General features: G+C 35.1%; 1 protein-coding gene across 11 annotated transcripts in view; it reads right to left on the bottom strand.

The window, feature by feature from the left end:
- MIPOL1 (mirror-image polydactyly 1) overlaps positions 1-23,418 on the bottom strand; it is a 186,439-nt gene that overhangs the window by 112,335 nt on the left and 50,686 nt on the right. For 9 of the 11 annotated variants that reach the window (XM_063398930.1, XM_063398927.1, XM_063398936.1 and 6 more), the window contains 5 exons: positions 20,955-21,090; positions 19,885-19,990; positions 8,650-8,779; positions 4,584-4,617; positions 4,154-4,324 (listed from right to left, as the gene is read on the bottom strand). In XM_063398930.1, coding sequence (XP_063255000.1) covers positions 4,154-4,324; positions 4,584-4,617; positions 8,650-8,779; positions 19,885-19,990; positions 20,955-21,090 — 577 coding nt within the window. The remainder of the gene's footprint in view (positions 1-4,153; positions 4,325-4,583; positions 4,618-8,649; positions 8,780-19,884; positions 19,991-20,954; positions 21,091-23,418) is intronic. The other 2 variants (XM_063398934.1, XM_063398938.1) reach the window with 2 other exon arrangements.

The raw sequence follows: 23,418 nt of genomic DNA, 5'->3' as shown, positions 1-23,418 counted from the left end.
TATTAGTCATTAGTCGAAACTGATAATGATGGGAAGTCATGCAGAGTGCACCTCGTCATTGTTTTCAACGACGATGAAGTGCCGCCTGCTGCCAAACAGCGCCTCAAAATGGAAGGATTCTTTCACTTGCTTCAGATGAGCAACTGGGTGCCTGCCAATTTTTACATGAACAGTCATAAGCATGTTCCTGCACAGCAGGATGTGGTCAAACTATTCAAAGCTGTAAAACCAGGTTTGCTTGCCAGTTATACTATTGCTTCATGATCAGTGTACTAGAGATGATACTATGCCAGCCACGAAACCACTGCTATTCCTTAACAGCAATATATATCTCTCTTTAATATTTAAAACTTTGTATAGAACTGACTGTAACCAATTAAAAAACCTCCCACATTTACAGAATCAGTTAGGACTGGAAACGTATCAAACACACAATCTCCTAATCTCTTAATGAGCTTTAAAAAATCACTTCCTTCAAGCTGTACCAATTCAAAGGTCCCCGTTCTTGTCTAAACCAGAAGAAAAGTAATTGTTATGACTTACTCAAGTCTTCAGCTGCCAACCCTGTAATGATATTAACATTCCTGTCCATAAGGTGTGATGTGGCTAATAGGTGGCTGAGGCACTGTACTGTATTGCCTCCTGCTGGAAACCACCTCTTTGGAGTGTTTTATGAGGATCACACAATGTGACTATGCCATATGGAATCTCTACTAAATGTCTGCCACTAACCAGATTACTCAAGCAAGAAAGATTTCTCAAGAAAGGTAAAACTGTATTATGATCAACTGGACAAAAAAGTTTTTTCCTTGAATGGGTTAAGACAAAACTGAACGTTACAGACAAAAAAATGATGTTTTATTTCTTTCAGAGGATCAGCCATAAAACACACTGAAGATCCTCAGTATCACACAATATCTGTTCACTAACAAACATATCTTAGCAAATACAACCAAACTGTTGAGTTTGTTTTTTTAAGGGGGTTGATACAGGAGAAGATGGATGTCAATGTTTAGCCATGCTTTAGTTGTTTGTTTATTATTCACTTGAAAATACATACTAAAAGTAGTATCAAATATTTGAGTTTATACCATTTCATTTGTTTTCACACAGACAAAAAGTAGTTTGCATATTTGCTCAGCAATCTAGTGAAAGATCTGAGATTACATACACTTGCACAGCTCAATACAGTGATAGAAGTGCCTCAATCTGGTTCCTAGTAAGTAAGTAGGTAGAGGTTCTTGCATGGAAAAAACAGCTGGAAAAAACATTTTCATGGCCTTTCCAAGACATGGACAGTGCTCTTCATTTTTTGAAGAACAAAAAAAAAAAAATCAAGTAAAATTCAAAGAGAAGAATCACAACTAGCTAATCATTGAGTATTCTGCAACTGCAGTCCAGTTAAATGCAGCTCAGTAGTACAGCTACCAGAAAAAGCATTATAAAACTGAATTTAAAAGACTAGTGTGAAGTAATCTATATTTACCTGGTCATAGGAAAAGCATAGTTTATAGAACATCAATTTTCTAGAAATGTACTTTATTCCTCACTTGATATCAAAGCAATGTGTTTGAGTTGTGAAGGCTTTCACATTTTCACATTATTGTTTCTTACTCAGAAAAATCAGAAATCCTGTAAGTTAACCCTCAAAAGCTAGACACTACTTACATTTGCTTTGCTCAATTGCCAAATGCCAAGCTGTTGTGAAGAAAAGTAATAGATGCAGCTTCACTAACCACAGTCAGTCCAAACACTTGTTATCCTTTAGGCAGTTCTCTATCATATGGAACAGCTATGTCCACCCCATGGACATGGCTGTCTCCAGCATCACACAACAGCAACCAGGAACAAAGCAACACCACGTGTCATGAAACCTTCAACCTCCATTGCCCAGTGACCTCTGAACTTTACAAATGTTTTTTCCAGAGGATAGCCACAGCATGCTAATTGTTTACTCTATTTCTGCTCCTCTTCAACCTTCTCTCAATTCCCCCCTCCATACTTGCTGTCACTTCCACAAAAAGAAAAAGATTTTGACTTGCAGATATTATGAATGCCTGAGGCAACCCCAGATCTAAATTCCAATAATTTGCATTTGTTATGCTAAGCATATACATCCCCTGAATTATATCTAGTCCCTTTGTGGTCTAATGTAGAATCCCTCTCCTATTGTTCTTGCTGTTAGCACTGTAATAACTACTGCTACTGCAATGTTAACAAAAGACTACTAATAATTCAAGTATGGTATGAATTCCCAAGGAATCATCAAGTGAGAAACATAGGTTGAAAAAGTAGCTTCAATTCCAAGGACCTATTTTCTAGATTCAACAGTAAGAGCTGTAAAAGCATCACCTATTTAAAAACACATAATAAATAGTTTTATTAATAACAACTATTTTTTAAAAATGGTAGTATAAATGGTTGGTAGTATCACAGTACTAGAGCTTAATATCAAATATTTACGTCTTCATTTTGTGAGGATTTATTATTCTATTAGCTGCAGTATCTACTTAACATTACCTGTGCTTTTTGCTGATATGCCTAAAGATGGCTTTGCTAATGGTAACACTTCAGCCATTACTATCTAAAATAATTATCTTTATTAATTTATTTAATCCAAGCTGATTACTTGGAAAATATTATTCCTTAAACAGGCAGCTTAAAAATCAGTTAAATTAAAATGTATTAATAAAAATGACAATTATATCCTTCTGACATTCATGGAAGTTTTTTATGGTCTTTCAGTATACCTGAAAGTCTGTTTCAACAAAGAATAAAAACCTGAAGAAATGAAAATAAAAATATCAAGAGATCCTTGTCTTTTGCTGAAAGCTTTCCTGTTACAAGCTGCTCACTTTTCAAATGCCCTGTGCAAAGAAGAAAGAACATAAACTTTTGGAAGGCCTGTTGGATGTTTCCCAGTAGCTGCGCTGGGAAGCATCCCAGAATATAGTATAAAAGGAAAAAAATAGACTGAGAAAGTAAAATACCACCAATAATACATTAAGATTTTTGCAATTCATGACAGACACACAAAACATTTTAAGCTCCATGCAGATGGGGCTTTCAAGGTAAAGTAGAAGAAAATGTAAACACAATGACTAAAAAAAGCATTAAAATTACAGTGTTTGTAGAGGGGGCACTTTCAATAGAGGACTTCTCAATAGAACATAAATTCAATTAACATTATTGATATCATTAAAGATCACAAACCTGATTTTGAATCTAGTAGAAATTAGTTACATGTGTGCCAACTTTGGTTACTCTGATTAAAAATCAAAATTTTAAATATTGGAAGAGTCAGATGAATTTTCTTCCTGGCATAAATACATAAGGAGCTTCATCCATTCAAAGATCTTTTCACAGGAGATACATTCCCTACTTGGACTGTTCCCCCCTACAACTTATTCCTATTGAGTTGAAATTCCGTTAAAAAAAATGGTTGGTAAAAAACCTAAACTCCAACCAAAAAATGACAGAAAAACTCTTACATGAGATGAAGAAAGCAAGAAAACTCTCTTTAGGGTGAAGAGAATGAAGACAATTACTGTTCTGTCAAAATAGGAAATTGCAGGCAATGAGTGATCTGAGTAGAAAAAAGAACCCAGATTCTTTCAAGTCACGTAGTAGATGGGTAAGACTTTGAGAGTCAAGGACCACATGCTGATTTTTATCTCCTGAATGTGAAGCAACAAAGGGAGGAATTGCTTGCATTGTTGCATGTGGTACTGTTACCTTCCTTTAATGTATATTTTTGCTACTTATAACCCTTTATAAATCCTTTCATCCCAGTTAACTGTCATCCAATGCATTTCACCAGTACAGCATACTGCAAAATTAAGCCTTTAATAGCTTTTTAGATTGGTCAACTCACTTAAAACTATTTTGTTTTAGAAAGAAGACAGATAGTAATGAAGTGCAAAAAATATAAACGTAAGTTTTCCCATGAAACACAGTGATGCCATTTTAATGGGCACTACTACCATGACGAAAAAGTTGACCAGTAATCAGATATTTACTACAAGGGCTCTCCTTTGAGATTTTCAAGAGAGAAAAGTAAACAAAATAATTTTCTTCCCCAAAAGTAAACTAATCCCCCGCCTAAAAAAAAAAAAAATTGCTACTGAGTGATTATATACTTGTAGAGACTTACTTGAGATAAAGCAGCATCCCGTTGCTCTATTACTGCATTCATTTCCTCAGCTATTATTTTCTTTTTACGTTCTCTGGTCCTGTGTATTCGGTTCAGAATTATAGCTCCATTCTTCAGTATATCTAGCCCTGTGTCTGCATTGTTTATTCTGTTCAGTAATTCCTGTAATGTCTACCAACAGCATTATATGTTAGTCAGACATGAAGTTTTAATATATTTTATTTAATATAGGGTTTTAATTAATAGGCACATGTGAATTGTAAATTGACTGAGTGAAGTTATTGAATTTTCATATTGCAGCAAAGATGTACATTATTAGTGTGTCAATTCTTCTTTTTCCCACATCTTAGTTCTTGAAACCCACTCAATTGAACTTAAGCCTCTAAGATATAAGACTGACATCAAGAAATCTCCTCAGAGAATGGCTTACCATGTCATTTTCTTCAGGGTTAATATTTTCTAGCCTAGAAAAAAGGGACACAGAAAGCCTGATCAGTAGCATTTCCTTAGTGCAGCAAAATGAGTTCGCTTTTTAAATCTTTAGAACCTCAAGTAATTTCATTCTACTAGTCTTTAGAGTCAACCATGACACTGAACATATTAAAGTGCCACCTGCTCGACTCCATCTTTCAATAATGCTCCATATCTTCAGCACTGACTTCAGACTGTTAAGTTATTAATGTTTACTGCTATATATGACTACAAGGATCAATTGTTCATATGTGCTTAGATGAAAAAAGTTCCCCAGTGATAGAAATGACTGATGCTTTTACTTTATTTATTTCTCGGCTTACAACTTTTACATGATGTATTTTTTTTTGTTTTTATTGCACCCCAAATGAAACAGAACATGACTTCTGTTGATAAGTTTTTTTTTCATTTTTGGGAAATTCTTTTTCCACCTCTTTCTTCCAAAATGAGGGGAAAATCCCAAAACAGTTGAAGTTACTTTAAAAATATTTTGATTTTATATCTTGCATAAAATAGGAAGCTAAGCCAGTTCTCTGGAAGGCCCTTATTTAATTCTGGAACAAAGCTGCCTGCACTTTCCTTCTTTTCTATTTCAACAGAACATATATTGACCTGTCAAATACAAAGATGATACAAGGAATTTAGTCATACAGCATTGAACACTGGCTGTGTAAAAGTAGCAAGTGATAGCACAAAAATCTAATAAATGGGATAGTACACATTTTTTCTTACCAAAGGTTAGTTCAATGGACAGGGATCTCTCTTCTGAAAAAATGAGCATATTAAACTTACCTTACCACTCCATTGCTACTTACTTAATGGTGACTTCTACTAAGAGTAGCCTATGATATTTTAAGACAGACACAGCAGCATAAAGCATCTTCTAAACAGCAGCATTTTTTCAGTAGTGCTGTGACAGGCACTGCTCCAAAGTCATTTTAGCTAGCAAACATTATAGAACACTTGACAGCACACTACCACATTTTCCATTCATTTTAGCAGATAACAGTACATAAGGCATAGTAAATCAACCAGTACAGAAATTTTTAAATTAAAAATAAATATTTCAGAATATACTACCAGTGTATAACAGCTGGTATATTTATGTGGCATTCATGAGCAGTAACTACTCCAACATATCCAGTCAGCATCAGAACTAAACAAAATAAAGTAAAAGCTAACCTTTACTGGGTTTGACTTGTATTCATAAAGTAACACAAATAATAAAATAACAAACATAATAGTATTAATTATTATATTATTATAATAAATTCTCAGAGTTGGATCCTTGTAGAGTTCCTGCTTTAGGTTTTTACACTGTTCTAAGTGCCACTTCATGTGGGACTTAAAAATGGATCTCCAGCTAGTTTGTATTCACAATGAAAAGAACGGTATTTGTCAAAGTAAATTGGCAGGACTGACACAGCTTCTCCAGAGGACTTCTACACTGCGAAAAGTGCGGGTCAACAAAATCACCCAGCCAACCAACAGGCTGGGTAAGCAAGAAACCTTAGAGAGAAATGGGAGTGGGAAAAAGAACATGAACTTCTGCCATAAGCATACCTTCAGCATATTACTGCCACAAGGGATCCGTCGGTAGGTATACAAACACTTCCTTAGGTGACAATATTTTTTAAAAAATTAGCATCCACAGCTGTGTATTTGCCCTGCTAAGTCTCCCTGTGCTGTGCATAGACAATGAATGAAAGCCTCATGATTTTAAACAGCAGTAACAAAGGACTCTTCCTCCCCCATTTCTACACACATTCTGACAACATAACCCCTAGGGCCAACTGGGCTGAAAGAATTTTGGTTGTTACAATTAAATAATGACAATAGAACTGCTCCAGCTGCTAATTTAAAGAAAGCATTTAAGCATTTGATAAAGGTTGGCAGGCTGTTCAATATTGCACTCTTGTAAAGTTCTCTGATTGGAGTAAGTCCAAAGCAGATGGAAAGAGTGACCTGTGCTCTAAAACTTGATGAGTGTGGCACAAGTAACCAATGTTCTTTATAAAAACTCCAAACCTCTATGTGCTCCACATCTGAGACAGGGAACTTGACCTTTTGAACAACCACCATAAGGAAGGAAGAAACTATCAAGGGTGGTAGTTAGAAAAGAAAGTTGGTGCTCTCCACAGCAGAATCTCTTACACCAGTTCTGAGACTGTGAATGGCATCAGGGTATCAGACCCCTCTATAAAGCATCAGAAAGGACACCCAAGTGGATGACAGCTAGTACAACTGCTGTTCTCTAAATGACAGCAATAAAATGTAATAGCTTGGCTTCAAACTATCAGTCAAGGGAGTTACTGACTCTCATGGAAACAAGTACTACTTTGGCATTACCAGTGCATCCAGTGCCTTCTGCAATGACATGCTTTTGAGGAAGGTATTATGCATGTTCTCTGAAAAATGGAGTTTCTTCTCTTTTCCCATACTTTTGCTTAGAACTAAGTCAGTTTTCAAGAACATGAGTGAAGCAGACAGAAGGGGTTGAAGGGAAAACAAGTGAAGGTGTTCTGAGGGATTCACATGTGTCAAGAACTGCCACCCATGTGTCTACGGATTCCACTGCAGAAAAAGCAGCAATATGCCAGAAACCCAAAAGTCGTTGACCAGGTTTGTGGACCAGAATAATTAATTTTCTGCATTACTTGAGTTTTTAAGACCAAAGATCTTGAGTTTATGCTAACTATTTATATACAGGATCATGTGATGTTTGGAGCCATACAAAACCTTCTTTAATCTTGGAACATGCAAGATTACAAGACTGGCAGAAGAAACTGGAGAGTCAAGTAAGGCCCACAGTTATGATGCCTCTTACAGGAATTTAAAGCACCTCTATCATTTCTCAGAGATTGCTGTTTAAGGCAAGATTTCAGATGTATACATGCAAAAAATGGATTCCGTAAAGATATTTAACAAACCATACACCATACACTATTCTTGTGGGTATGCAATCTCCTAATCTTGCTGCTGAGTCGTACTTGTGATGAACAGTGAGACTGTGACAACTTCTAGTAACTTGTAAATTCTACAGAGTAATGGTGGACAAACTATGTGCAGATTATGGGAATTAATTTAGATAATATCCTTTGGCCCTAACTACAAAAATACCCAAAAGAAGATGACTGGTTTTCTGCCCTAAAGAGGAGTGTTCTTAGGAGAATCAATTATTTAAAATGCAATTGCCTGTCATTTAGTTAACTAACAACTATACCTATTCAGTCTCCTGTCATGAAAAGCTTTTTTGCTTTGTATTTCTCCTGGCAGAAAAGTAAGAGAAATTTCTCAGCCACTCTTGTCTTTGTGGGACTACCTTTTGGGGACTAACAAAGATTATCACCAAGATCATCACAACTCAAATGGACAAGGATTGTATGGAGAAGCAAATTGTAGTTTCAAAGCTCCCTATATCCCAAGGGGAGAAAGAATCCCCTCCTGACAATTTTCTCCTGATTTGGTTCTGTTTATCATAAGAATGCCTATTTCTGTTGTGTTGAAATGGCATACATAAAAATCCATGAACTATTAGTTGCATCCTTATTACCTTACAAATTACTCCTACGCTAAAAATAGGAAAAAACCCCATACATTTTTACTGTTTTTACACCCATATAATTAGTAGAAATTTTGCTGAAGGAAATGTCTAGTGGGCTTAAAGGCTTGATTGATTTCCTATATGTTGTAACTTTTGACTGACATTCTGGTACTCTGTGTCAAAGGATCCCTATAAAATGTCACATTCATCTTATTTCTCCCTCAATAAATCAATACCAAAAATTTTGATATTTTTAATTTTTGTGATTAAAATGGTTCACTTTCTCTCAGTCTCCAGAGAAAAATATGGTTTTACAGAACAGCTAACAAATGAACCAATAACACAGTAAGGCTAGCCTTAGTCTATTTTATTGCACAGATAATAATGTCCTAAGTTTTCCTATAACCACTGTTGAACGGTTTATGACTGTCACAGACTGATACAACAGCCTTTTTACATGGTGCAGGAAATGTATACTTACTCTTTGAGAGATTCTTCTAAACGCTGGACTCGTAGAAATGCTTCATCTCTCTCTTCATTGGCTAACCTAAGCCTTGCCATGATAGCCTCATCACGTTCACGTTGAGCAGAATAAACTTCTTCCACCAGAGCTGCAAAAGTGTTCAACAAACACGTTTGACAGGGAAAAGCACTATTAGATGCACTTACGATGGCCTTTGCCACCACCTCCTAAAATCAACACTTCCAATGACCTTGGATTATTCTGCACAAGATCTATATTACTTCTTAGACACAACACTAAATTGCTGTTAATTGTTACAGTCAATACTTTAAGGTATTAAATAAAGCTGTGTGTTTTCAAATTCACAAATATAAAATCTAACAGGGAACGAAAGTGATTTGCTGGGCATTCTGAATACTTGCTTAATGGAAAAGTAATTCTTAAAGCTCAGAATCGTATAAGACACTAGCAAGTTTCTTCTAGGACACAGCGTTAAAAGTAATCATACATTAAAACTACTACCATCAGGCTGCTTCCTATCAGGGTGGCACAGTGATATTAAAAATTCTAATATTTTTATAGTCTGTCTCTGGTATCACAAGAGTGGCACAGCTGGCATCTCTCCTTCTCTGCCAAACCTCTACTTTATTGTGTAATATACTGTTATATTATCTGTTACAGCATACATGGACCTTGGAGCATTAGGTACCAATAAACTAAGATTTACTGTCTATCCTTGGGAGCAAACTAACACCTTCAAGTCATTCCTCATCCTGGGCTTACATTTTCTCCCTGCCTCTCCCCTGTCAATATGTCTAACACTATCTCTGGCACACTGCCAGAATCCTTACCTCGACCCTGCCTCCACTAAAATCTTTATTCATACTTTCATCATTTCCCTCTGCAATACTGCAAATCTCTCCTCGCAGTCATCATAAAACCACGTATTCAAAATGTCTAGGGACTTTCAGGATGCTGTACAAGGCTGCTGTCACTCCAAGACAAAGGACTATATGCTCTCTCACTGGAACCTCAAAAAACTCAATTGAGATCTGTAGGTTCCTGAATTCTCCATCCTTCTTCTCCTGTCTAGTCTGTCAAATTGGGGTATAGCGATAGGCTCCTAACATCACACTATAGTGTTTTGCAAATTTTATTTCTCAAGAACTTTCTCTATTAAGCCATTGCTGCTGGGCTTCCTTACTCCCTTCAGAACTATCTGCTCCTCTCTCAACCACTGCTTAAGTCATCAATCAAAGAAAGGCTTCCTCACTCTTTACTTCCCCCATTTTACAAAAAGCCTAGAGCTTTTGTCCCTCCATTCTTACCTAAATTGCCATTAACTTTTCTGCCTTGATTTGTTATTTTACTCTTTCTTCACCTTAGTATGTTATTGCACAAAAAACTTCATAGTGGAATATATAATGAAACATTATATTCTTCACAGAATGAAACAGGAGAAACACAGTAGCACATTTTCATAGCAGTTATATTGCTGGCACAAAATACATTTTATTAGTACCAAGAAAAAAGGAATCTTCTTGTCCTCAAGGTGGGGAGAAGACTATCACTGAGGAGTAAGGAAGCATTTTTTGCAGGCCTAGCAAAAGGTTGCGTGCTAACAGCAGATTACACAAAATCAGACCGGGAAATGCTAAATGTTACTTCTGAAAGTGCAGTCCCTCCCTCCCCTCACAAAAAGTCAACAGAGATGCTACAAGCCTAGTCATCAGGTCAGAGCTGTATCAAGTTGTGTCCTAACAACACCATCAAAAGTAATTCAGTGCTGGAAGCACAGATTTTGAAATGTATTCAAAAATCAACAAACATTGATTAAATTCTCTTTAATCTGGAAGAATAGTGTATTTTTTCCTTGAAGATCTGTCTCCCTTGTTTGCAACAAGAAAGCTTGATGTGGAATGGAAGAACTAAGACAGGAGTAAGACAGCTGTAACACTGCATTTGCACTGGCTGGTATTGAGAATTAAGTTTGCAACATTTGCAGAGAATGCATCTGATATCTCAAAAGATAGGTGGATCAGCAAGGACAAGAAAAAACCCTATGAGGCCGTGCATTTCAGCTCACCAGACTTCCACTTCGACTGCTGAGATATGTGATGGCAGAGAAACTAATGCCAGAGAAGTGACTGCCTGGGTAAACTACGGTGCAACTGCTATGTCCTGACTGGATCTGGAATACACAAGCAGTTTGATTCTGCATGGTAATTATTAGCTAGCAGTACCTTAATATATTTGTTTGCTATAGTCTTTCCAGTAAATTATGTCAGTTTATGTAGCATCGTAACAGAGACACTTCACAGAGAACCCTTTCCATAAAGCTGCAAGTGGAAACGCTATGCAATTTTCACATTGAAAACAACTGCTGCAATGAATAGAAAGTTGTCTAAAATAACTGAAGATTTGGCACTTATTATTATTCTGAGGTTAATTATTTTCCTGTTAAGTTAACTTCTTTCTGGTCTCTTCAAGTGCACCCTTTCTGTCAGACCTTATAACGTCCTCACCTCAGCATGAAACCCCACAATTTGTTGGCTTCTGTAATGGATCTTGAACATACATGTACATGTACAGTGACTGTCTTTCTAAGTCCCTTTCTGTGTAAATATAGCCAGTGGTAATAATGACTTTTAAAAAACAGATTATTGCTTATTTGTCATTAAACCAAAGTAATGTACATTAACAGTAGAAAGGCATTCAGAAAAAGGTATTTTTCAAGTCATTTAAGCATACTGCTTATCTGAAATCTTACCACCCCTGATAGCAGCTCAGATGCTAATTGCCTTTGAATAGTGAACCCTTCCCCCACCCAAAAGTCTATTACAAAACACTGTCTTTTAACTATCAGCTATGAAAAGTGACTCAAATCCAGCAACTCTTTCTTGTTATTTTCTTATTCTTCCACTAAATTAAAGCACTGGTGAAAACATCCCACCGACCAGATCCCCAACTACATTAAAAAAATATTTCTAGTCATTCTGTATCAATTACAAGTGTCGGGCTTTTGGTTCTGTTTCTTAAAAGTAATACTGCAGTTCAATTGTTTAATACTAAAACGGATTACAGAAAATGTAGAAAATCATGTAAGATGCTTGCATAGTAACCTAAGTTTAGAAAAAGAAAGATACTTAGATACATGACATTTTAATACAACATAGTAATACTGACACTTCCAAAAGAAATTATTTATTTAAAAAATACTTAAAGATGTTGTCTAACTCATTTTAATGGTCTACAGAAGACTAAGTCCCCTGATTTCTTCACCAGCCCAACCTGATTTAGGTTTGATGTTTTTGTTACCCAATGGCTATACATTTCTGACTCTTATTTAATATTTTATGACTTCCTTTTTTTCCTGCTATAGGGAATATTATGACAGTCACATGATTGCAGGTAGTCTGAACATTTCCCATTCATTCTCAGCTATGGATGAGTCACAGGTATAAGTTCAGGACCATAAGGACCACAACATGCTTGAAATAAGTGAAATGCATACACATTTAAGTATCAATGCAGCAGCAAAGCAAAACATTTTGCACCATATCTAGGAAAACAAGTGATGTATAAGCTGTCCAGTTAGAGTCTATGAAAGAGTGACAAGAAATTCCTTCATATTAGAAAGAGTAAAAATTATCCAGATTATTATCCCTACGTTTCTTAAAAATGTGAAGTGAAAACTGAGAGTAACCCCAAGTCATTCTTCTAAGTTCCATTCAAGATATGACATATACAGCAAAATACTAACTCAGTACTGTCACACTGACTTGGCACCTGATCCAAAGGAAAAACAGATCCAGCTGCTTTTTTATCAGCTGCTCTGGTCGACATTACAAGGTTTTCCTTGGAGACCTTCTAGTGGCATATCAACCACCCCTATCCTTTCAATCTTGAGGCCTGACCAAGAAGAAACAAAAATTTGTACAGAATTCATATTTCAAGCAAGAAAAAGACACACGGAAATGAATTATGAGTAGTCTAGTATTAAGCTAAAATGAATTGTGTCATTTACTAATTCATATATATATAATGGCATTCAAGAGTTAAAATATTTAAATCCCAGAGAACTGAATTAAAAAAAAGGATTATATTTTCATGCTTGCAAATATTGGAGTATATAAAAGTACAGCACTACTATTTAGTTGCATAAACTTTATTTGTTTTGGAAGAATTTAATAATATCTTTCCCCTTGTAACTAAACCCCTGCATACTCTAAAAGAGCTCTTTATTTTAAAAGAATCATTATGCTAAACTCATCAATTCTAAAACATTTTTAGTTTTTAGTAAAGAAAACAATTGTAAACAGAGAGCTTTTGTAAGGTAGATAGCTATTACAAAGTTCACTTAGAAAATCAATATAGCATTTTAGCTGGAATTTGCTCATTAAACACCCACAGCTCTAATGCAAATTATGATGGAATGAATAAAGCAAATACATATGCTTCTTTCTTTTTATTAAATGTAAAATCTACTGTTAATTGCATCTGGTATGTCATATAAACTTTTCTCCTTAACTATTAAATGGAAGCTTTTACAAAAGTCATTAGAGATTCTCTTTCTTTGACTTGTATAAATTTCAATATTTGTTCAGTAAAGGTTCAGAGCAGTTAAATTACATTAACAAATATTATTAGCTACTATGTAAGCCAACTAAGTAAAATACTTATATTGCAGGTAAAACAAATCAATGGGTGTTTACAATAATATTTGGATATGTCCATTTTTAAACAAGCTTATCAAATATCATGTAATTCTTAGTCAAATGAGAGAGACTCAAAGTAGATTTTTTTATCCCAAATACTCAAATTTGTTTAGTAAGCTAATTGTTTTCTAATATGGGCAAAAGTAAATATGAAGAAGATGAACCATACCAAGTATGAGTTTACTGAGTCAAAGTAGTGTACATATTTTCTTAGTTGAACCTGATTCTTTTGGCAAACTTATCTCCTATACTTTTTAAACCACCTTTAGAACAGCACTACTGAGAAGGTGTGCTAGAAACCATTCTAGTTTAAACAGTATTTCATGATTTTCCAAACATGGAACTTTGGGGGAAGCAAGGAAAGCACAACTCCCAGGATAAAAGTCTGTTTGCTTATTTCCTAGAGGTCATCTGTGTAAATAAAATAAACTGAGTAAGAGAGGCAAAAGAGGAAAATGTTGGGACTAAAAACATTTATGGCAGCAGAAATTACTTTACATTACTCATTGAAAAAAGTCAAATTGGAATATGGGCCAGGTCTTATAAAGAATATATGAGATTGCTATACACACCACCACTGTATTTCAGAAGATATAGTAAATAACATCACACTAAAATAACTGGTTCTCAATATAAGTCAGTTTTACAGATATATTGAATTTTATTTAACTATGTGATATATGTGTGTTCTCCTTACAGAAATACAAACATGTATACATTTGTCATCCACTCAAAATCAAAATCCTCTGAGATTTCCTTCTACTAAATTTAATGATTGTGCTCACAACTCCTATATAAGTTGATCTTATCATAGCTAAATTAAGAAAAAAACCCCTGCATTGCCATGAAAGCCTTTAAAATGTGTCATGAATTGGTCTCTGCTTATACATGTTACAAAATGCAGATAATCCCGAGAAATGTTCAAATTCTAAAGCCCTTACAGAGCTCTTATTCAGGTTAATGGCAAACTATCAGGAGCTCCAGGGCTCACTGTCAACTTAAAAATAGTGCTGACATGTTCTATTACGAAACAGACAACTTAAGTTCCTAGCTCTTTTCTGAAAGCCACCATTCATTTACTTTCAGTTATGACGTATGACTGAAAAATAAAAGTAAAATAGTGATAAGAAGATCATAGGAAAACTACCTAACAGTTTTCACCAGTCTGTACCAGGAGTTATAGACTAAAAGTAGTTTACACCTAAATGTGACTTTATAGATAAAGCAATCTGAACAAACACTGATAGAACACACTGACTTCTTTATTGCTTTATGTTTGTTGTATGTATTTAGTGCATAGCATTCATCTGCTCCTACACTTCCAATGCTTTTAAAAGAGTGTTCTTAATAAAAGGCTAAAGTTGCTTAGTGGCAGCTCTGCATAGGGGTTTCTTTGTGTACTCAGATCGCAATTCAATTAAAAAAAAAATAAAGTGGAAAAGAATAGGAGAGAGTATTATACACAGACCCCAAGGCAGTTCTTGTGAAAGCCAATCCCTGTACAATACTTAAGCCTCTGCCTCCAATACACTAAACACAGCTGACTTCAAAATTCAAACCATAATATTGTTAAACTTTTTTCTTTAGTGAATAATTGCTGATACCTGAATATTTACTTTTAGGGGGAAAATATAAACATTGCACTAAAGTTTGCAAGTTATAATTTGTCATGTTAAAGGAAATTTTTGTAACGCCCTGAGAAGTAGATCATTTGCAGATCTTTTCATTCCTGAATAAAACCCAATTCTTTATGCTCATCTAGCACTTGTTGTGTGGAAGAAAGAAGGGCCAGACTAGTCATAAAAAAATGCAGAAGAAACTGGCTTGCTTTTTATATACAAGCTCCACTGATAAATAGCTTAGTAATTGACATTTTAATCTATGCCAACTCATCATATATTGTTCTTCAAAGAGCTGTATGCAACTTTTTGACAATCAACAATTCTGACAATCTGAAGGAAAAATCACATTGTTTCACATTAAGCAGTTAAAAATTAAGCCAAGAATTTGTCAGTCATGATGCCCCCACCCTGGGGTTTTTTCTGTTCTTTAGATGGATTGTCTACCTTCCCATACAGAGGATCCAAATCCTGTGGCTATCTTCAAAACTGTGTTATTTATCAGGAAATATTTTGAAAAGATATTCAGGAAACAGTATTCCATAATGAAGCATTTAATAGGACACGCACCCTAAGAGCTATATAGACTAAATATATAAATAAATTATGCACAGAAAACAGGCTTAGGGAAGTATATGCATTACCTTCTTAAACTGTAAAATATCACTCAAATTTAGGTTTATAAACATAAGAGTTGGGAACTACTGAGTTCTTTTGGCTAAAGCCCAATATTGGCCTTATTTCAGTTTAATTGGAAGAGGATCTTGAATTCATCTTCTCCATGAGATATCAGGAACCTGGATTTCTGTTCGTACCAAAGGTTAATAAGAAATGTGTCTGCAAAAGTCAAACAGCATTAAATACCAAAAACTGATTATTATTCTGCAGGAGTTGTTCTGTCATTCATAATCTCTCCATGCTCCAACCTTCCACAGCTAATCTTTAATGGATGACATGCAGGAAAGAAAAATAACATCTAAAAAGGGACTCTAAAGGGAGCTTGAAGAAATGGAAAATACTTTTCTTCTGTGCTGAAAGTTATTGCCACCCAAAGTTTATTACTGGCAAGATTACTTATTTCCTCTTACTTTATGGATATTAAATCAAATTAACTCGAAGCTAACAGCCACTTGGATATTTGGTTTTACTTTTGCTATTAAATCTATTGCATATGCATATTCAGTAATTATTTTTCAACTTAATTTAGAAAACTTCAAATAATATTCGTGAATATTTCCACACCATATTCAAGAATTCCAAAATACCACAAATGTACATTCACAATATTTTCATAAAAACAGACCTGAAATAGGGACTTCATTGTAGTATATTGCCATAGTTTCCAAGAGACTAAAAGTTGTATAATATATACCACCATGTTAGAAGTACTGCTTTCCTCTTTTTCCACACTGTATTTCCTATCATTACCTTGGTCTTTCAGAGAGCATCTACAGGATGCTAATACAGTTTTCAGGCATTAAAAATGGTGTGAAGTCCCTAACAGGGCTGGACTCAGTCCTGCTGGGCTGATTTTGATTTAAGAAAGTATTTAATTTTGGTAACATTATTATTAGATACTGGCACAAAAAAACCCCAACTCACGGAACAGCTGTTGCTACTGAAAGATCTAAGAATAAATATATTTATTATATTATCGTTCACAATTATTCTTACTCTCAATATATACTCTGACAGCAACAAAAATATTCCAAGAGCTCTGGTTCTGATGCCAACTATGGTATATCTTGCTGCAGTAATGGCACTGTGAGAATAGGAATTTGGTATTTTTCCAGTCTAGAGAAGTTACCACTATGCTCTTTAACTCTCCCTTACACTCAACCAAGTCCTTCCTCTAAAAGTTCATATATATCCCCTGTTTAATTCTTCCATTAGGAAAAAATGAAGTAACTTTTTTACATCCATCCAAAGAGAGATCTGTTCTCTCAGCTAGTTGTTTTGAAAACTTACTCCTTTGCAATTCCTCCGTTTTGATTTTCCAGTCATGTCCATGGAAGATGTGTGCTCCTTCCACTTTCCACTCCCACAAGCACCCACTCCCTTTTCTGTTCAACATATGAAAGTTCTGCCACCCAAATGTCAAGATTTGGTGTTCTTCATACCTGCTGCATATGTTGTGTTCCCTTTTTTGCTTACACTATCCTGGTGTCTGTTCTTTTATGATGTGCCCTTCCCTGGGTTTTCCTGATGTTGCCTCCATGTCTGCTGTTCCTCATGACAGGCAATGAAACTAACAGTACCTTCTGACATTGTGTCAGAATGACACAAAAATCCAACAGAAGAATAATGAATAAATCTCTGGGAACTATGACCACCAGAAACAACAGCCTCTAATGTCTGATATCAACAGCTAAATTTCTTTAGTCATAACTAGCTGACATAGAGATATGGACCCAAGGGAGTTTTAAAATCCATTTTCAAGGCTAGTAAAATTTAAAAATAAAAATGTTTTGAAAATAAGTTATTTACTGCACACAGTATTATACTTTTCTTCCATCATGTATATCTTCTGCCTTAATTCTACTTTTTCTTCTTTTCCCGTGAAGCATTTCACAAATTTACCCTTTTTTTCTTCACTCTTTCCTTTGAACAATGTAAAAATCATAAAGTGATGATCTTTGGATTATTTGTTTCTGTAGACTGTTGTAGCTTCATTTCAAAATGCCCTTTGTCTTCACTTCTCAATTCTTTCCATGGGACTTGTTTAGGTAAAACCTATCAATTAGAGGGTTACCTTTTAAAACAGAATTCTAATATTCCTCAAAGTAGATAACACTTTTATGGCATACCTTTCTTATGTTCTTTACAATATAATTTTGTGGAGTCACTTACTTATCATAAAGTCAGTACTAAGTAATAATAAAAATGCAAACACCCATATTTACAAGCTTCACTCTACCATGTGTTACACACTGCAGTAATTAAACATTAACTAGTAACCTGAAATCACAGCAGCATGTGTTCTCCCTTCCTCAAAGAACTTAATGCAGGGGGATAAGTTTTTCCTTAAACACACCGTCTGTTCTTTATTAGGTTCTGCTTGTCCATTACAACTCTTCCCAAGGTTTTTATGAGAGGGACATACACAGGCTTCCACAAATCCAGTTTGGTTCACATATTTCCAGATTTCAAACTATTTATCCAAATTCGGTAACATTCTTAGAACTGTAAGACAGGAAGCAAAAAAACTGTGAAATATTAACGATGCTTCCTTTTGGCAAACAGTTTAAGTACTAAGGAGCCTCTTGCCCTCTCTCTTCAGCATTTAAAGATTTTTATACTTCCTGTACTCATAAAAGGAGAAAAAAAGGTTCTTTTTTAAAGGTCATTGTTACTACACTATGTACCTCTCTTTAAAACTTGGCTTAGTCATTCTTTTAAAACAGAATAAGCATGTTAAATTATTATATCCATATTTATGCCACTTTGTTTTGAAGGAAAAATATACTTAGGACATAATTAGAAAGTTTAAGCAGTAGTGTAGGAAAACAACAATTTCCTAGTAAGTATTTCAACTCTAGCCATAAAAATGAAATTATCCATGTTTTTAACACACCTTTCTTTCCAGGTTTTAATGAGCTATGAACACCTATACCAAAGAGAATCAAGTACAGAGGTAGAACACTGGGCAAATATCCAGGAACAAACACAAAACTTCATATTCAAGCCAAACAATCTGCATTAGCTTTTGGCTGGTAGATATAACAATGACACATAGTGCAGATTTTTCTTTCTTCTGAAAATAAAGCAAGTAGCTGTGTGAAATTAAATAAGAATAAAATTATGCCTGTATTTCATTTTTTTCCTAAGATGTTGATTAGATTTGACTTTCCCCTCCCCCACTACAGAAAATCTAGGAACTCTCTTTTCCATCTACAATATTCACAATATACCATATTCTCAGGAGTTTGATATTAAATGGAATGTCAGCCATCTGTTTTTCAGGAAGAGAGTTTATTATCTGCTCCATTTTCCTGAAGACAGCTACTCCTCCCTTTAGTACAAATATTTTGGGGACAGCTATTAGTACTATTAATACTCTATGAAGTGTGTGTGGTCTATGAGGAAACAATTTTACCAAGCTTGCACTTTCTTTCTAAACAAATGATACAATGAATTTATAAAAGCATCTCATTAATTTTTTAAAATATCTTCATTAAAACCTTAAGAGTATTTTTCGTCTACTGGGTACACTGTATATACACAGTCACTTTTCAATAAGGATGCCTAGTTTCATTATATTAGCAGTTTCCATAAGTGTAGAATATAAACTGTCTCCATGCTTGTATGTCTATCCCAAGAACAATTAACAACAAATATAAGCACACATTCCCCTTCAGCTGTAAACTTAAAAACCTTTCCTTCCGAGAATTGACATAAACTTCATTCACTGGATATATGCCATCAGGTGACAAAAATTCATTTTAACTACCAAAAAAGCAGATTTTTCCAGAACAGTGCAGGTCTCTAGTTCAGGTGAATGTGAGACTATCTCCAAACATGGGGAGGGGGTAGTATTGCTCTGAACCAGCTAAAACAATAAGTGGTATTTGAACTGCTGGTTGAAAGGTAGAGGCACTGGTAATCATTATTTCCCCTTGTTTGTTCAGGACCTTCCAACAAAACAAACAACCTTTTTGTGATTGGATTGACATGGTGTTAACAATGCATTTAATGCCCAAATCAGTATGAATACAGGTAAAGCTCCTACTAATACCAGTACCAGGATGTTAAAGCCATCTATTTTCTAAGCAACTCTAAACAGCCACACATAAAAAAAAAAGTCAAATCTTCCCTCCTTTAGCAAATAAAGCTAACATTCACTAGGCCACGTCATATAGCAACCACGGGTACTGTGCGAGCCCTACAGCCATCTGTTAAACGCTTGCCTACTGTACCTGCAATCCTTTCTGCAATCTTAGCTTCTGTAGCTCTGTCTTGCAATTCTAAGTCCAGTTTCATTATCTTCAGCTCCTTGTCCTTTTCAGCCAGCTTATCTTGAAGCTGAATTGAACAAATGGAGAGTAAGATTCTTATCTGGCTGAAACTGTCAACCACTACTTTCAACCATAATAAAATTGCAAATAACAATTTCTCACCCCAAAAATACAAACACTAAGCATTAAAACAGATGTTCAACTTATATTTATTTGTTTAAAGAATAAATGTTAAAAATATCTTTTTTAACATCTGCCCTATCTTGCTCTGTGAGACAAGTAGCAATGAATATGCTGTTGTTTTTATTTGGGATTCTCTTCCTCAGGTATCACCAGCTGAATTCCTTCTTGCTAAGGAAGTTCAGAAATGCATGGAATATAATGTAGGTGGTTATATGAATAGCCTGTTTCCTACCAATATATAGACATCACAGCCTGAAAAGACTGGTGTAAATGCATATTTTTTCATATTCCTCATCAGATAGAAGATTGGTATTTCACATATAGAGGCTTTTCCTTTAAAGGGTATTCACTAAATCTGTTCTTGGACAGATATCTGATCTTGAATATTCAATGACATTTCATGGAAAGACTAGAGACTGTTTAGGCACATGCAACCACAGTTAACAATAGAAGTAATGCAGTGTTCAAGGAAGATGGAATTTTCTCCTTTTCAATAAAGCCGAATTATCAGGGCATATTAATTATCTAGGCCACATGTACAGAAGCATCAGAAGAATAAGCCCCAGATTCTATCCATGAAATCCTGGTCTAGTCTTTAGTCTTCAGTGGTTTTCGTCCAGGGTGCAAGCATTCATGTCATTGATTAAAAAATTCAGAGAGTAGATTGGAGGGGTTTTTTTTAACTCTAGAGAAATAGCTGCTAAGCAGATATGAAGAATCCAAAATGACAGGAAGCTAGTGATTGGTGCACTAAAATAAATAACAAAAACTAAACCAAGCACAGTTTAAATGTTTTGCAAGGCAATTATAAAAAAGAAAATATTGCTACTTGAATATCTCAATTGTACCTTTTTATTTTTGGCCCTCAGAGTGTCCAATTCTTTTAAAAGGAATGCAGTTTCTGTTTTTCCACCTAAACTTCCAGCATCATTCCATGAGGATATAAATTCAGGGAGTGTCCTGCTATCCTTTCTTTCTACGCTGCTGTATTTTGGAAGGAAAAAAAATGAAATTAAAAATAATTAAAAACCAGCTGTTATTCCATCCCTTGAAACAAAATACACAGAAATAAATTATCAAAATTTGTTAATAAACTTGTTAACCACTGCAAATGTATTAAATAGTCAGAAAAAATGGATGACCTTCTACTACTTCTTAAAGCTATAATTCTGAAAAGAATCTGTAAATCTGAAATAGTAAACAAATACCCTACAGTACTAAGGCAAAAAACAGATGAATATAAATTTGCCATGAAGCCTATAAAAAGCAATGCTTAAGGAAAGCAAATATTAAAAACCGTATTGTGTAATACGGAACAAAAAGTTACAAAACATTTGGGGATCAAAGTGATGCTTGGGTTTAAGCAAACCAAATTTTTCTGTTGGACGATTCCACAGGAAGTGATATGAGAATATCCATTAAAAAAAGATCTAGAAGTTCATCTTGAAGAAATCTGTAAAATGATGGTATGATTCTAAATATTATAATTGACAACAGGAATTCCTTACTGCATGCCACTTGAAGTTTTAAAATAACTTATTAGCCCTAGACAATTTAAAATAAGGCAAGATTCAATGGCCAGGAAAACTCCGTCTCAAAGTAGGACTTTCATAAAGCTTCTTGGGTGTCCATTGATACTCACAGATCACTCAGATCTCACTTGTAACATAGGAGCAAAATCAGTAAATGAATGGATTAGAAGGGGAACTAGCAAATATTTTTAACATTTGCTTTACTTAAGCATTTTCTGGTTATACACTTCATAGCAAATAACTGGTAAGAAGTAGCCACAGAAAAGCTATACTTGCTGAACTCCTGTTTCCACTGCAGACATTACTTTATGTGTGATTCACATCCTAGAAAGAGAAATAAAGCTATCTATTGCTCCAAAGAGTCATTCTCTTAGGCAGACAGTTGTCTGTATTCAGCCACACTTTTTTCACCTGCTTCCACTGGATTTATTTTCTCTATGGTTCTTTAAGAAGGAAGTTAAGATCTGTATTCTACAGGCAAACTGTGTAACCTAAAGCCCATTAAAAATACACAGCATGGAGACTAAAATCAAGAAAGTACTACTAAGTGTATTACACTACATATGGGTGAAAGAGGGGCTTAAGCTGCATATCTTCCCTTCCAAGATCCTTCAAATTCTATTTAACCTTTGCTGTGCACATTTCATTTAGTACTGTTTCGGGCTACAAGTGCATCCAGATACTCTTGCCCAGATATGACAAAACTCAAGTTTTTCTTGTGCATTTTCCATGTTCAAGAGATGCTTCCATGAACAAGTTCGAATATAACTCATCCTCATCTTAAACTGAAAGAGGGCAAGTTTATATTAGATATTAGGAAGAAATTTTTCAGTCAGATGGTAGTCAGACACTGGAATAAGTCAAGAGTTGTGGATGCTCCATTCCTGGAAATGTTGGATGGGTCTGATCTAGTGAAAAGTGTCCCTGATCATGGGAGAGAGGGGTTGGAGCTAGATGATGTTTAAGATCCCTCCCAACCCAAACCACTCTATAATTCTATGACCATCTTTTAACCCCTCAAGAGTTTTCTTCCTTCCTCCTTAAAACTAATAATGATAAATCACATTGACAGCATGCCAAGATCACCATTCAAAACACAAATCAACACTGATTCAACATTTCCTGGGTTTTGCTATATCAAGAAATTTTAACATATATTCTAATTACAATATTTTTGTGCAAAGACAGGTTTTGGCATACAGCTTTAGGATCCTACATGTACCATACTTGGAGCTGAGATGGTTCAACATGCTGACTGCGGTGGGAGATTAATCTCAGTATTCAAGAGAAACCTGATTGTCACTGGGACTGGCACTGGTGAAAGCTAAAATGAAAAATTTTTGGCTGACTCTGTGCTGGGCTGTACCTAAGCACTCTGGATTATGCTTAACATTTAGTGCAGGGTACATTGCCTTTCCAGCAAATCTCAGTGGCTAATGCAAAAAGGCAAAAAGGAAAATGAAAAAGTGTTAAGGATTGTGTTTGGCCCAGAAAGTCACTGTTAGGTCATAATGATGATAACATAACTGCATATAGAATCTGCTAGACAGGTGAGGAATTAGTGTATTTTTCAAAAGTATATAATAGGGCTTTGCAGCCGTGATCCCATTTTCAAAACAACTCTCACACTCTCAGTAAAAAATTGGTCTTCAGACTGCCTAAGTCCCTCAAAACTGGTAGCACGTTCCTCAACCAGTTGGCTAGTAAAAGGTATAACTAGCCAGCAAATTATACCTTTGTATTGTGTCACATATAGAATAAGTATATATTTCTCATGACT

Source organism: Prinia subflava, chromosome 5 (assembly GCF_021018805.1).
Source record: "Prinia subflava isolate CZ2003 ecotype Zambia chromosome 5, Cam_Psub_1.2, whole genome shotgun sequence".
Taxonomy (NCBI): domain Eukaryota; kingdom Metazoa; phylum Chordata; class Aves; order Passeriformes; family Cisticolidae; genus Prinia; species Prinia subflava.
The sequence above is the reverse complement of the archived record's forward strand: the minus strand, read 5'-3'. Positions and strand labels throughout refer to the sequence as shown.